The sequence below is a fragment of the Rhea americana genome, unplaced genomic scaffold (genome assembly GCF_003343005.1).
Source record: "Rhea americana isolate MKP2758 unplaced genomic scaffold, rheAme1 scaffold_663, whole genome shotgun sequence".
Classification (NCBI taxonomy): domain Eukaryota; kingdom Metazoa; phylum Chordata; class Aves; order Rheiformes; family Rheidae; genus Rhea; species Rhea americana.
In genome coordinates, this window is record NW_028186827.1 from 5,835 (window position 1) to 18,571 (window position 12,737).

The window sequence follows — 12,737 nt, forward strand, 5'->3', positions numbered from 1 at the left end:
TGGGGGGCTCCCAGGCCCGGTGGGGGGGGGTCTTGCAATGTGGGAGCCTCACTGGGGCCGAACCCCAGAAGTAGAGGGGCTCCTGGGAGGCTTAGTAAGGGGGGGGGGACTCGGCTCGGCGGCGGTTGCAGGGGCTCAGGGCTCTCCCCTCGCGCAGGCCGCCCGGAGCATGCGGAGGCCGCGGCCGCCCGGCCTGCACTATGTGGTACATCATGCAGAGCATCCAGAGCAAGTACTCGCTGTCGGAGCGGCTCATCCGCACCATCGCCGCCATCCGCTCCTTCCCGCACGACAACGTCGAGGACCTCATCGGCAGGGTGAGGCGGGCGCCGCGGGCTTCGCCTGCCTTCCCGCGGCCTCATCGCTTTYGCTGTCCCCTGCCCCGGGCGCCTGAGCGTCCCGGCGATGCCGAGCACCGCGCTCGGGGCTGGCTCCGCACCCAGCTTTGTGTTGGGGCTGCCTGGGTGTGATCCTTCCCTGAGGGCAGCGTCTCTGGAGGGGCCGGGCGGCCTGCGGAGAGCTCCGGAGGCTGCACGCTGTAAACAGAGGGCCGGGCGCCGTTTCTGTTTTATCCTCTCTCTCGCGTTCTCCGAATGCGACGGCGTTGCTGGGTTGTCGTTTATAAATACGCCGTGGTTCAGGCCTCCAGGAAGGGAGCAGCTAGGGAGCTGGGGTTTCTCCCTGTTGCTTCTTGCGGGTGCCGCAGTAAGCGGTCTCTCTTCTCAGAGCTTGCCTAGGACCAGGGAGGCCCTGGGAGCTGGGGCCAGCCACTGTGTCTTGGCTTCTGGCCCTGCCTCATTCAGCTGATGATGTTCAAACCCTGCTGGGCCACCTGGGCTGCTCGATGCCTTAAACACCTGGGGTTTGGTGGTAGTTTTGGGCTTCTGTGAAACTTATTTGAAGGAAAAGTAGGGGAGCCTTTATAATTGAAGGAGAAAACGTGGAACAGCCCTATCCATGAGTTCACAGGCTGGCTCGTGACTCAGTGCTGGCAGGAAGGTTTCTACCTCTGTCTGGTGAGTGTTTCTGTTTCCATCCGGTCAAGGACAGAGTCAGGTTTATTTCTCAGCTGCASTCGAGCCCGGAGCACCGCGTGCCGAACTCCTGCGCGTTGTCTGCACGCACTTCAGGCTCGGGATTTTGTTTGTACGGCTGAAGTTCATCCCTCGCTCAGCCCCGTGCAGACGGAGTCTGGGAGCTCCTCGTCAGTTCGGATTACTGTCTTCTAGATGGCGGAGAGTCCTGGTTAAGCCTGACTGATCCAGGCAGCTGCTGAGCTATTTCGGGTCGCAAGGTCTCCGCAAAGTGTATTAGAGCAGTTAGGTGGTTCGGAGGCACCCTTTCAAAACAGGCAAGTTCCTCGAGCTGAGGGTGCTCCGCAGCAGGGCTGTCTCCTGCTGCAGAGCCACCAGGGAACGCTTCCAGGTGCGAGGAACAYGTTAGAGGCTTGCAGGTGGCTTTTAAAGCAGCTGCTGACTTATTTGCGGGTGATATTGGGAAGGAGGCAGAGCTGACTGCTTGCCCCTGTCAGCAGACTGTGTGATGTGCCGACCTCGCTGCAGCCTCTTGGTGCTGGATCCTTTCAGTGCGGAAAGCCAGAGGGAGCAGCTGCGCCCCTGGGGCATCCAAGTCTTTTTTTTTTTTTTAAGAAGTTGTTTGGGGAAGATTAATTAAATCGATACATTCCTTAGCTCTAGATCGGCTGGGCAGGGAGCGGGTACGTGCGCTGTCAGACGCATCTGCTTTGCAGAGATGTCAGCCTGACTCTGAACTCTCTGTGGCCAGAACCGCCTCTCTGGTATTTGCACAACACTGAGCACGAGGAGCCCTGGCTGGCGCCGTACCCGCCTCRTAACAAACCCGTGGGTTGCACAGGAGCGTTACGTGTCCAGGATGTCTATTAATAAACCTTTTGTAACGGGGCCTCGCTGGTAAATCAGGACTCATCAGCTGAAAGCAACTGGCTGGAGGATCGCTTCCGCCGCGGCGCGGAGGCCGTGATGGAAACAAGCCAAGAACAGGTGGGTTCGCTAATCCTGGCTGCGGTTTCCTGCCTTTCTGCAGGGAGCAGATGTGAACTGCATGCATGGCACCCTGAAACCGCTGCACTGCGCGTGTATGGTGGCTGATGCGGACTGCGTAGAGCTGCTGCTGCAGAAGGGAGCGGAGGTAAAAGCGTTTGGAAAGCGTGCACGGGGCCAAGAAGCCGCGAGCCCGCGAGASGCCTTGCCGGGTTGCTGGTGGGCTGTGACAAACAGCTGAAGTTTGAGCCTCCTCCTTTCCCATGAGACAGAACCATCAGCCACGTTTTTAAGCTGTGCCAGTTTTATGCTTTGGTGCTTTATGCTAACAGCAGCTGTTCTGCTCCCTCGCAGGGCTGAAGCTATGTCGTACGAGCAGGGAGGTTGTTTCCGTATTGCCAAAGCGTTTGTGCCTGAGCTCTCGCAGGCACCGGCTCGTCTGGGGAGGGGAGGTAGTTTTGTGGTGAAAGCCGAAGGGAAGAATTAAAACGTTTTAGGTTTCCTGCCTGATTTTTGGCACTTCCCCTTGGCAGCTGGCAGATCGTACCCCTCACTGCGCCTCATTTTCCCATTCTGTAAATGAGAGGCGAGGCATGCAAACGTGATGCAGGGATAAAGGGTTTTGTGTAGTGCTGGTGAAACTTTCCCTGATGTCAGGAGGAACAGACAGAGTGGGAGCGTTTGGGAAGCGAATTCACCAGCAAATCTGCTTTTGCCCTGTCTCTTCCCCTGTTGCTCTTTCCCTGCAGGTTAATGCCCTGGACGGCTACAACCGCACTGCCCTTCACTACGCCGCGGAAAAGGACGAGACCTGTGTGGAGATCCTCCTCGAATACGGCGCCAACCCCAACGCGCTGGATGGCAACAAGGACACCCCCCTCCACTGGGCCGCCTTCAAGAACAACGCGGAGTGCGTGCGGTCGCTGCTGGAGAACGGCGCCCTGGTGAACGCCCGCGACTACAACAACGACACGCCGCTGAGCTGGGCTGCCATGAAGGGCAACCTGGAGAGCGTGAGCATCCTGCTCGACTTCGGAGCCGAGGTCCGGGTGGTCAATTTGAAAGGCCAGACCCCCATCTCRCGGCTGGTCGCGCTGCTCGTCAGAGGACTGGGCACGGAGCGCGAAGATTCCTGCTTCGACCTTCTCCACCGGGCTATCGGACACTTTGAGCTACGGAAAAACGGCAGCATGCCCCGGGAGGTAACCAGGGATCAGCAGCTCTGCGAAAAGCTCACCCTGCTCTGCTCTGCCCCGGGCACCCTAAAAACGCTGTCTCGCTACGCTGTGCGCCGCAGCCTGGGCGTGCAGTTCCTGCCGGAGGCCGTGAAGGAGCTGCCTTTGCCCGCGTCCCTGAAGGAATACGTGTTGCTCCTTAGCTAAGCGAGAGGTGAGGCTGGGGGGGGGGCGGGGGAGGATTGCGCTTGGCTCACAGCCCCGTTCCCCCCCCCCCACCCCTGCTTCAAGGGGCACTGAGAGTAACCAGATAAATTGCTTGGTTTGTGACTCACGGATGCCRGATCCCCCTCCCGCCCCGACGGACAGGGGCCGACCGGTCGCCATCCCGGGTTTCCTCCTGCTCTGCTCCTCTGTCCGACCCAGGGACAGCGGGATCCTCCGGTGCCGCTCGCGTCTGCCAAGTGCAGTTTATTTGCCTACTCGGCTCCTCCTGAGCTCTCTCCCTTCAGTTTTAGCCTCGAGCCATCTGCATCCTCGTAAGACAACATATCCTCCTTTAAAAAATGGCAAATTGTATCCCAGCAGTTGGATTAACTTTCTTTTTTTTGAGTTGGGGCAGACCTTGKTGAGGGCAAGGCCCTTTTGGTGAGGGGAGAAGAACTGACAGAATCTTCTTCGTTTGCTAAAGGACTTGAGGCAGGAAATCGGGACAAATCAGGCACGTTGCAGCGACGTGTTGGCAGGAAGTCCAGGGAAAAGCACACCCGAGCGCGCGTATCGAGTCGTCGTATCACAGAGCGGTGCGAGCTGGTGCCTTGGCTCGGAGCTGCTGCCTGCGCGCAGCCGCCTGAGCACAGCACCCTGTGCTCGCTTGTCTGCAGCCCCTGAGGCTTTGCGCAGGACCCTGGACTTCCTTTCAACACATGGGAGAGGTCTCTCTTTTTTTTCTCCCTCTTCTCTGTAATTTTTAAGACCTATCAGCCTTTTCAGGGGGAAGGGGGTGGGATAGAGGAGCCCGCAGCGCGTGGCATACCAAGCACGACCGCTGGGAACGCTGAGGGAAGCGTCTGGATGAAGGTGCGAGTTGGTCGCTGCGGGGATGCTCATTCGGAGTGAATTACCGTGGTTGCTGGAGCCAGACTGGAGCGAGCGCACCGATCCCTGCTGCCTGGTCGGGGCTGGTGCCTACCAGAACGCTGCTCTGGGGCAGAGAAGCGATCRCAGCCCTGCTCTCGTTGCTCTCCGCTCTGCAAGTTTGGCATCCTGAGGCTGTAATTCCTGCCAGCAGAAAGATTCCCCTTGCTCCCYGGAGTAGCTTTACTCCGAGCGCGGGATGCTCCGTGCCCCTGACCTGAGGGGCTGGCTCGTACGTGCCACGCAGTAGCCCAGCTGAGCTCTTCCTTAGTTTGCCGCTTCGGTTTCGCGCTGTCCGCTCACTTCATTGCTGATTTTTTATTTATGTATATATGTGTATTTTTGAAGGTGATACATAAACGCGTCGGCAGCACGTCCGCGTGGGAAGCTGAGCAGGAATTCCTCAGGTAGTGCCCTCTCTGTTTAGCAAGTTTTGCTCTCAAAGGGAGCGTTCCCAGCACGTACTGTAACCGTGGACGGAGAGGCAAAAGGCTCCGAAAGAAGGAAAACAAGGCGATCTCCTCTCGAAATACTGCCAGAGCTTGCCGGGCACGGAGCTGCTGCCTGCCGCCTGGTTGTAGTATCTCGTGTGTCCGCGTCTTGTATTCACAGAAATAAATGGCTCCCCGCAAGCCGTGAGCTGTGCATGGGAAGGTCTGTGTGTTGYGCTGCTGCTGCCAGAGCTGGCCCTGAATTGTGTGTAGATTTTTAGTTTTAATCCCCCTCTCCCCTGCCTGTTCCCCCTTCTCTCCCAGCCCTGACTGCACCTTCGTCGTCTAGACCTCCCTGTCCTGTCCTCGTGTCCCGCTTTAGCGTGGCAGTCGCTGCGGTCGGCCCCTCCAGAGACAATTACTTTAGGGGAGAAACTTGGAGGAGAAAATAAGGTAGCTGTTGTGCTGAGAAACGTGCAGTGGGATTCCCGTCAAGCGCAGCYGTCGCGGCCGGGGTGTCCTGTGCTCGGCTGGCCGGAGCCACAGCAGCCCGGCCCGAACCCGTGCGCATGGCAGACGTGCTGTGCCTCCGCTGGTGGTCAGATTTCAGAGGATTCAAGCACCGTTCGTGTTGCCACCACTGGTCAGTGGTGCTGGTTTATTGAAGCATCTTATTTAGGAACTTAAACTAAGGAGATGTCCTAGTAACTCTATCCAGACTGCTTGCTCTTGGGTCAGTGCAACATCCTGCCATAACACGAGCCACTTAAGAAACATTTTTGTTTAAAACCCCACCAAATAACTAACTGCAGGGCTCTCAAAAGCCCAAGTTGCCCTGAGGAAACCATCGGCTTCAGGAAACCGCCCTTGCGCCGGTGCATCAGGTGCCCTTCACGTGCGTTGCTTTGCCGACATCTCTTGGCCGCTGCGCGTGGCTGCGTGGCCAAACGCAGCCCCGAGGGCTGCAGAAGCGGGAGGCTGCTGCGCGCGCAGCCGCGGAAGTGAGCTACAAYGGAGAGAGCTTTATTTGGAGGTCCCCGAAGCGTGAGAAAAGAAAACTCGTTACGGGGGAGCCATGCCGGCGGTGGCCTCTTAGATGTTGGACTCCAGCGAGGTCCTCTTGTGCTTGATGTGCTCCAGGTGGGCTTTCTCCGAGGTGTCCAGCTCGATGCTGTACTTGGCCAGGATCTTCAGGATGGGGCGAAGCTTCAGCCACCACTGCTCCTTGGGGATGCGGTGCCTGGGGCGAGAAGAAGGGCGGTGACCGCGAAGGAGACGGCGCTGCGTCGCCTGTCAGGCTGTTCTCATGCCTTTTTAATGCTCCCTCTAGCAATGCCCTCCTCCTCCAGGGCGAGGAATAACCTTGCGTGAGCTCTTACCACCCAGCTCTTTTTCTTTGATACTTCTCTCRCTTCAGAAAACCCTCTTCCACCACGTCCACCTTTGCTGGTGCCCGACTTYCCCTCCCAGGCAGTTCCCACCCCTCTTTCCCGCGGCGGAGGCAGCGAAGGGGGCGAAGGCAGCGGGCCCGGGGGGCACCTACTCGAAGTCWGTCTGCTCCTTGAGGTCGTTGAGGGGCTGGAAGACGAGGCTGCGCTTGCGCATGCCCAGCAGGCAGGCCGAGTCGGCCGTGTTGGCGAAGATGCGACCTGCAAGGGAAGGCCGGCAGCGGGCTCAGCGTCTCCGCCGGCTGGGGAGAGCGGCGGGCGGCTTGGCACGGCCCCGCGTTCCTCCGCTCTCCGGTTTGCAAAAAGAGACTTTTGCTTCGAGCAGGCTGAAAAGGAAGCGAAAACCTTCGAACGCGGCTCCGCCGCGGGACCTACCGTGCCTGGAGCACTCCTTGATCTTCCCGGTGATCCAGGCCACGGCCTTGGCACCCATTTTGGTGCCGAAGTTCCTGTCGAAGGGGGTCGGCGTGCCACCCTGCATGGGGAAGAAGCCTCCTGAGTGTGTGGAGGGGGCTGCGGCCAAGCAAAGGGCCCCAGGTCGGAGCCCCTTGGGCAATCGGGCCCCACCGTGGGGTAAGGCAAGAGCCTGCCAGGAGCCCAGCGGCCACCGCGGCGCATCCCTACCTGCTGCATGTGCCCCAGCACGTTCTTCCTGCAGTCGAAGATGCCCTTGCCCTCCTCGGAGTAGAGGTTGTAGATGAAGTCGGTGGTGTAGTTCTCGTTGCACCGCTCGTTCCTGCCGAGGCAGCGCAGCCGGGCTGGGGCGGGCTCAGCGCGGCAGCGGGCGGCACGAGCGCGCCGGGTCTCGTCCTCGGGGCCCCGAGCGCCGCCGTGGCGGTTGTGCCGCTCTCCCAGCCGGGGTTACCTCAACACCAGGCCTCTCTTCACCGTCGTCTTCATTTTCTCAGTTAAATGCTCCACGTTCATCTGTGACCGGAGACAAGAGGGAGGTCAGAGCCCTTCCTTTGAAATACAGCGGGAGGAGGCGGAAAAAACCCGGGGAGGGATAAACGCAACCTCCCGTCCCCGAGCGCTGGCGGAGCGGGTTGCCCCCTCGGCCGGGGGACGCCCACCTGCAGGTCGCGGATGCTGAAGCGCTCCTCGAAGATGTAGGCGGCATCCGCGCCGCCCGCCAGCCCCGCCAGCGTGGCCAGGTAGCCGCAGTAGCCACCCATGGTCTCGATGATGAAGACGCGCCGCTTGGTCCCCGCTGCCGACTGCTTGATGCGGTCGCAGGTCTGGTGGAGCGGGGAGGAGAAACGAGAAACCCGGCGGCGGTTAAACGCGATGGGGAGCCGAGAGGGGGGAGAAACGGGGGCCGGCAGCGCCCGTGGGACGCCCGGTCCCCGCGCGGGCTGCTCTCGAGGCTCAGCCGGCCCCGCCGGGGAGCCCTACCGTGGTGATGGTGTTGAGGGCGGTGTCGGTGCCGATGCTGAAGTCCGAGCCGGGGACGTTGTTGGAGACGGTGGCGGGGATGACGCAGAGCGGGATGCAGAGCTCCTCGTACTTGGCGCGGCCCTCCATGAGCTCCAGGCTGCCAATGAAGGCCTGCGGGGAGCGGGCAGGGYGGTGGCGGTGCGGTCCCGGGGCCGCAGGGGGCTGGCGGCTCCGTGCCCGTACCGGCCCCCCCGCACTCACCTCGAAGCCACCGATGATGATCAGCCCGTGGATGCCGAAGTTGGTGATGTTTGTGCTGATTTCCTCAAAGTATTTCTTGGGCAAAGTCCTGGCAGGAGCAGCAGGAGCTTCAGCGCGGCAGCATCCCGGGACCTCAGTGCCGGCTGGCCYGAGCCCCCGAGCCCCTTCTCCCCCCGGGGCTGGGTGCACCCRGGTCGGGACGCGGCTAAAAGCACCTGCCCAGGGCCGAGCTGCYGTTTCTAGTGCAGACGGCTGGCTGCAGCTCAGCGGCCTGTAAACGCTGCAGGATTTCCACAGCAAGGGCGGTTTTACCTTTTTGTCCCCAGTTTGGAGCCACCGAGACCAGTCCAGCTGCCGACTGTCTCCCAGCTGATCTCCTCCACCTGGGAAAAAGCAGAAACGGTGACGGTCAGAGGGATGGTAGAGGCGCCCCGGCACCCACGAGGCCGGAGGAGGAGCGGGCTGGACAAACCCTCGTGCAGAGGGAGACCGCGGCGGGGGGTTCTCCGGAGCCGGGAGCCCGTCTGTACGGGTATTACCGCTCCGGGTGTTAAGGGAAACGTCCCATCCCCTGCACCCCTGCTCTGCCCCGGCGCCGGGGAGGGCGGTACCATGCCGAAAGCGAGCCCCTCGAAGCCGTCGTGCACCGCCAGCATCCTGTGGCCGTGGATGAGGCCGATCCTCACGGTGGACCTCACGGCCGCGTTCATGCCGGCGGCCGGCGCGCCGACGTTCAGCACCGCCAGGGTGTAGCCGCTCTGCCGGGGYGAAGCGCCGGGGTGAGGGACGCGAACCGGCGCCGCCACCGCGCGCCGTTTTCCCCCACCGCGGCCCCGGTCCCGGCGCCTACCTTGGTTGGGGGCGGGCGGATGTGGGCCAGCAGCTTGTACACGTTCCAGTTATTTTGGAAACTCCTGCAGGGATGGGAGAGGAGTGAGGCAGCCCCGGCGCGGGCAGCACGTCCCCGCTCCATCCCCGGCGGAGGGGCCGCGGGCGCTCACCGGCCCCGCAGCTTGAGGGCTTCGTCGAAGCGCTTCTCGTTCATCGCCGTCGTCACGTCTTTGGTCTGCGGGGAGGGGAAAAAGGACGGAGGCGGGTTGGAGGCGCCGGGGCGGCTCGCTGCAGCGGGCGGCTGGGCTGCTCCCGTTTGCAAAGGGGTGTTTWCGGCCGCTCGGCACGGCGGGTTGTGGAAAGCCCCCGGTGCAGCGGGGCGAACCGGGGTCGCCGGTGCCGTACTCACCACCTGGACGCACTCCATGAGCGGCAGRCGCACGGCTTGGTTCCCCGAGAGGCTGACGACGCAGGCCGGGGTGTCCGGGGTCCCTTCCAGCAGGGCCATGACGGCTTCGACGCCCATGCGGCTTCCCTAGGACGCGCATCGGGGTCACCGCAGGCCCGGAGCCGCCGCGCGGGGACCCCGGGGACCCGGCGGGGACGGAGGTGCCCTACCAGGACGCGGTCGAAGGCGGAGGGCGTCCCGCCGCGCTGCACGTGGCCCAGGATGGTGACCCTGGTGTCGTAGCCCAGGCGCTTCACCACCAGCTGCGAGCGAGGAGGAGGCGGCGGCGAGGTTTAGCTCCGGCGGGGACCGCTCAGGGGGATCCGCGGCATCGGAGGGACGAGATGGAAAATGGGGCTCGATGGAGACCCCCATCCCACTTACGTTCTTGATGTCGTCCGAGGTGATGGGATTGCCGTGCCTGTCGATGGCGCCCTCGGCCACGATGATGATGTTGAGCCTGGAGCCGCCGAGCCTGGTCTGGGGCGAGAGGCGGCGGCGGCAGCGGTGGGGTTATGCTGTGGGGCTGGAGCGCCCCAGCGAGCCCCCTCCTCGCCGCCACTGGGCGCCCCCTTACCTCYGTCAGCCTCCGGCACAAGTGATCCTCCCAGTCGTCCTCGGGAGGCGATTCAGGAATGAAGACCCAGTCGGCGCCGCAGGCCAGGGCGGTGACGAGAGCCAGGTAGCTGCAGGCAGAGACGAGGCCATTTGGGTTTTTTTTTTTTTTCCCCAAATCCGGCATTCGGGCAACAGCCGGGCGGCTGCTCCGGGACCTACCCGCAGTGACGGCCCATCACCTCCAGCACAAACGTCCGCTGGTGACTGCGGGAGACACGGCGGAGCGTTACTCCCGGCTCGGCGGCACCGTGGGAAGCAGGGCCGGCGACCCGGACGCCTGGGCTCCCCCCCAACCCCCGGTCCCGGGGGTGGGCCGGCGCCTCCCTGGCGGTGGTACCTCTGGGCGGTGGTGGTGATGGCATCCACGATCTCCATGATGCGGTGGAGGGCCGAGTCGGTGCCGATGGTCATGTCCGTGCCGCAGAAGTCGTTGTCGATGGAGCCCACCATGCCCACGATGTTCAGGTAGTTGGACTTCTTCACCTCCTCCGCCGTGATCCCCCCTGCGAGCAGGGTCGGGACCGTCACCGGCGCAAGGAAGGACGCGGCGGGCACTGCCGTCGCCCCCGGCTGCCTTTTCCCCACGGAGCGGCGCGAACCTCACCGGGGCGCGAAACCGACCCGTCCGCGAAAAACCGCCGGCGGAACCGGGCTCGTACCCGTCTTCACCAGCTCGGCGAGGAGGCTGCTCCACTCGGCCCGGAAAGTGTCGGCTCCGGTGAGGCTGCCRTCGCCGCCGATGACGCAGAGGTTGGTGATGCCGCGTTTCACCAGGTTGCGGGCTGCTTTCAGGCGGCCCTCGCGCGTCCGGAAATCTTGGCACCGGGCGCTGCCGATGACCGTGCCGCCCTGGCGGAGCCGAGAAAACGATTCCTCCCGCGTCGGGGATTTCTCACCCGCGCGAAGCGTCTCCCAGACCTGCCCCTCTTGCGACCCGCGCCCCGGCGTTACGCTGCGGGCGAGACCGCCCCGTTTCGGGGCCTTCGAGCCCCGTATCCCGCTTCGTGGCGACGCCCTGCGGCCAGGGCTTGTTTGCGAAACGCGAGCCGCCGGCTCCGGTTTCGCGTTATTTTCGAGCGCRGACCTTCGCTGTGGCCCCGGCGTCCGGTTACGGGCCGGCCCCGGCCAAGGAGAAGGTCAAGACGTTGCGGCCGCCCTGCCCGGCAGCGCCGTGACCTTCACGGCGGGTTTCATCCCTGCGTCGAGCTGCCCTTGCTCACCAGCTGCAGCATCATGGAAACGCTCTCCCACGTGGCCTCCTTGATGTTTTCTCCTCCGTCCACCAGCCCTTGGTAGCCCTAGGGTGAAACTGGAGCTTGAGCCCTCGGGCCCRGGCTCGACCCGCTCCGGCGCCGAGGACGCGCTTTGGGGGGGCTGCTGGCGGGGGCCGAGGCGGTACCGACCTCGTGCACGAAGTAGACCTTAGTGCCCAGGGAGATGCCGACCCGCACCACGGCCCGGACGGCCGCGTTCATGCCTGCGAAGGGGAGGGAAAGCGTGAGCGTGGCGGACGCGACGCCCGGCGGCGTTTCGGCCCCGGTTCAAAGCGGTCACAAAGCTCCGCAGAAGGAGGCTCCTCGCCCCCCTCCCTGCCCCGGGCTCGGTGCATCCCGGGGGCTCTCCACATTCCCGGGCAGCCGCAGCCCGATCCCTGCTCCATTCCCGGCTCTCCCAGGAGCAGCAGCATCAGCCCTGCGTGCCGGCATCGCGCGGGACGGGGCAGCCTCCGCTTCCGCTACCCCCCCCCCCAGCTCCTGTTTATTTTTGCCCCGCTGACATTTAGCGGCTGCAAATAGCTTCGCCGGGGGCCGCCCGTAACACGAGCCGCCCGCGCTCCCAGAAAAGCCACCGCGCTCATGTGACGCCGACGGACACAACTCGTGTCACGCCAGCCCGGCGCTGACAGCGAGGTGCCGGCCGATGAAGCAAAGCAGATACCCGGCAGGGCTGAGCCRAGCTCCCAGCGGGGCGGACGCGAAAGCTTCACCTGGAAACGCTCCCTGGCGGCATTTGCTTTAATTCCCCRGCTCGGTTAAGCGGGACTGGGGAAGCTCACGGGGTTTTTTGCCTTTTTCTGGGCAGCCCGGATGCCCCTTTCCTCCTCTCTCCCTGCATCTCCTGATTTTATCTCCTCTTCCTTAGCAGAAAAGGCAAACGAAGCCAGAGCTCTTTCCCAGCCTTCGACGGTGGGGAAATTCCCCTTAACTCTGCCCTTCAGCCCCTGCCTGCCCGTAACACCGCCGCTCCGCCCCGCTTCTCCCGGCGTTTCCCAACCTTCAGAGACTTTTGAAGTGGTTTATTCCCAGCTTGATTTATTGCTTTGAGCTTTCTCCATAAGGCAAGAAAGGCCACAGTGGGGGATGGCACCGATTATCCCAAAGCAGCAGCTAAAAACCCTCCCAGACTCACCAAAAGCAGCTCCGCTTTCGGAGTTGGGGGCTTTCGCAGGCGCCCTGGTGCCTGCCCAAGCCCCGAATGCCTGACGCGAACACGAAGCCTTGCAGCGAGGGGTTTGGGTGCAAATAATTTGGAAGGATTTGGGTGCAAATAATTCAGAGGGGTTTGGGCATGAATAAACCCCTCCTTTGCCCACTTGGCAGTTAAATCGGCGCCGGGGTTTTGCAGGTAGCTCCCGAGAGAGCCYGGCCTTACCCTGCGCGTCCCCTCCGGACGTCAGCACAGCGATGGCCTTCCCGGCTCCCAGGCTCTCGGCATGGCCCCGCAGTTTGGACGACTGCTCCATCTTCCGTGCTGCGGGGGGAAAAAAATGAAAAAAAAAAAAAAACACGGAAAGGGGGAAAATCAGAGCGGGCTGGTGCCGCTCGCCCTCTGCGAGCCGCCGAGCACCCCGGCGCCTTTCAAGGCGGGGGGACGTCGTGGCGCAAGCGACACCGGCCGCCGCGTCAGCCCCTAAATCGGGAGGGAGGGAGGGAGGGCGGCGAGATTAGCAGGGCAGCTGGCGCTTGAGCCCTGCAAAAACACTGCGGGGG

At 62.9% G+C, this 12,737-nt stretch overlaps 2 protein-coding genes across 4 annotated transcripts; one reads left to right on the forward strand and one right to left on the reverse strand.

The window, feature by feature from the left end:
* The first annotated feature begins 145 nt into the window (after positions 1-145).
* ASB8 (ankyrin repeat and SOCS box containing 8) lies at positions 146-4,965 on the forward strand. 2 transcript variants are annotated; one of them, XM_085320887.1, is made up of 4 exons: positions 162-317; positions 2,065-2,169; positions 2,771-3,410; positions 4,682-4,965. In XM_085320887.1, exons 1-3 carry the CDS (start codon positions 201-203, stop codon positions 3,401-3,403), a joined length of 855 nt encoding a protein of 284 aa, XP_085177013.1. In that variant the 5' UTR covers positions 162-200; the 3' UTR covers positions 3,404-3,410; positions 4,682-4,965. The 2 variants fall into 2 exon arrangements, with proteins under 2 accessions (XP_085177014.1, XP_085177013.1); XM_085320888.1 differs by having other exon boundaries at positions 146-317; positions 2,771-4,965.
* Positions 4,966-5,389: 424 nt separating this feature from the next.
* Positions 5,390-12,565, reverse strand: PFKM (phosphofructokinase, muscle). Of its 2 annotated transcripts, XM_085320886.1 has the most exons (22): positions 12,400-12,563; positions 11,151-11,224; positions 10,968-11,045; positions 10,407-10,596; positions 10,085-10,250; positions 9,907-9,951; positions 9,707-9,815; positions 9,514-9,609; positions 9,300-9,392; positions 9,091-9,216; positions 8,852-8,916; positions 8,701-8,764; positions 8,462-8,608; positions 8,163-8,233; positions 7,851-7,938; positions 7,608-7,760; positions 7,286-7,450; positions 7,078-7,139; positions 6,837-6,948; positions 6,588-6,687; positions 6,308-6,413; positions 5,390-6,004 (listed from the first exon to the last, which is right to left on the reverse strand). In XM_085320886.1, the coding sequence occupies exons 1-22, from the start codon at positions 12,488-12,490 to the stop codon at positions 5,857-5,859; spliced, it is 2,349 nt and encodes a 782-aa protein (XP_085177012.1). In that variant the 5' UTR covers positions 12,491-12,563; the 3' UTR covers positions 5,390-5,856. The 2 variants fall into 2 exon arrangements, with proteins under 2 accessions (XP_085177012.1, XP_085177011.1); XM_085320885.1 differs by having other exon boundaries at positions 7,608-7,938; positions 12,400-12,565.
* Between the last annotated feature and the right edge of the window lie 172 nt (positions 12,566-12,737).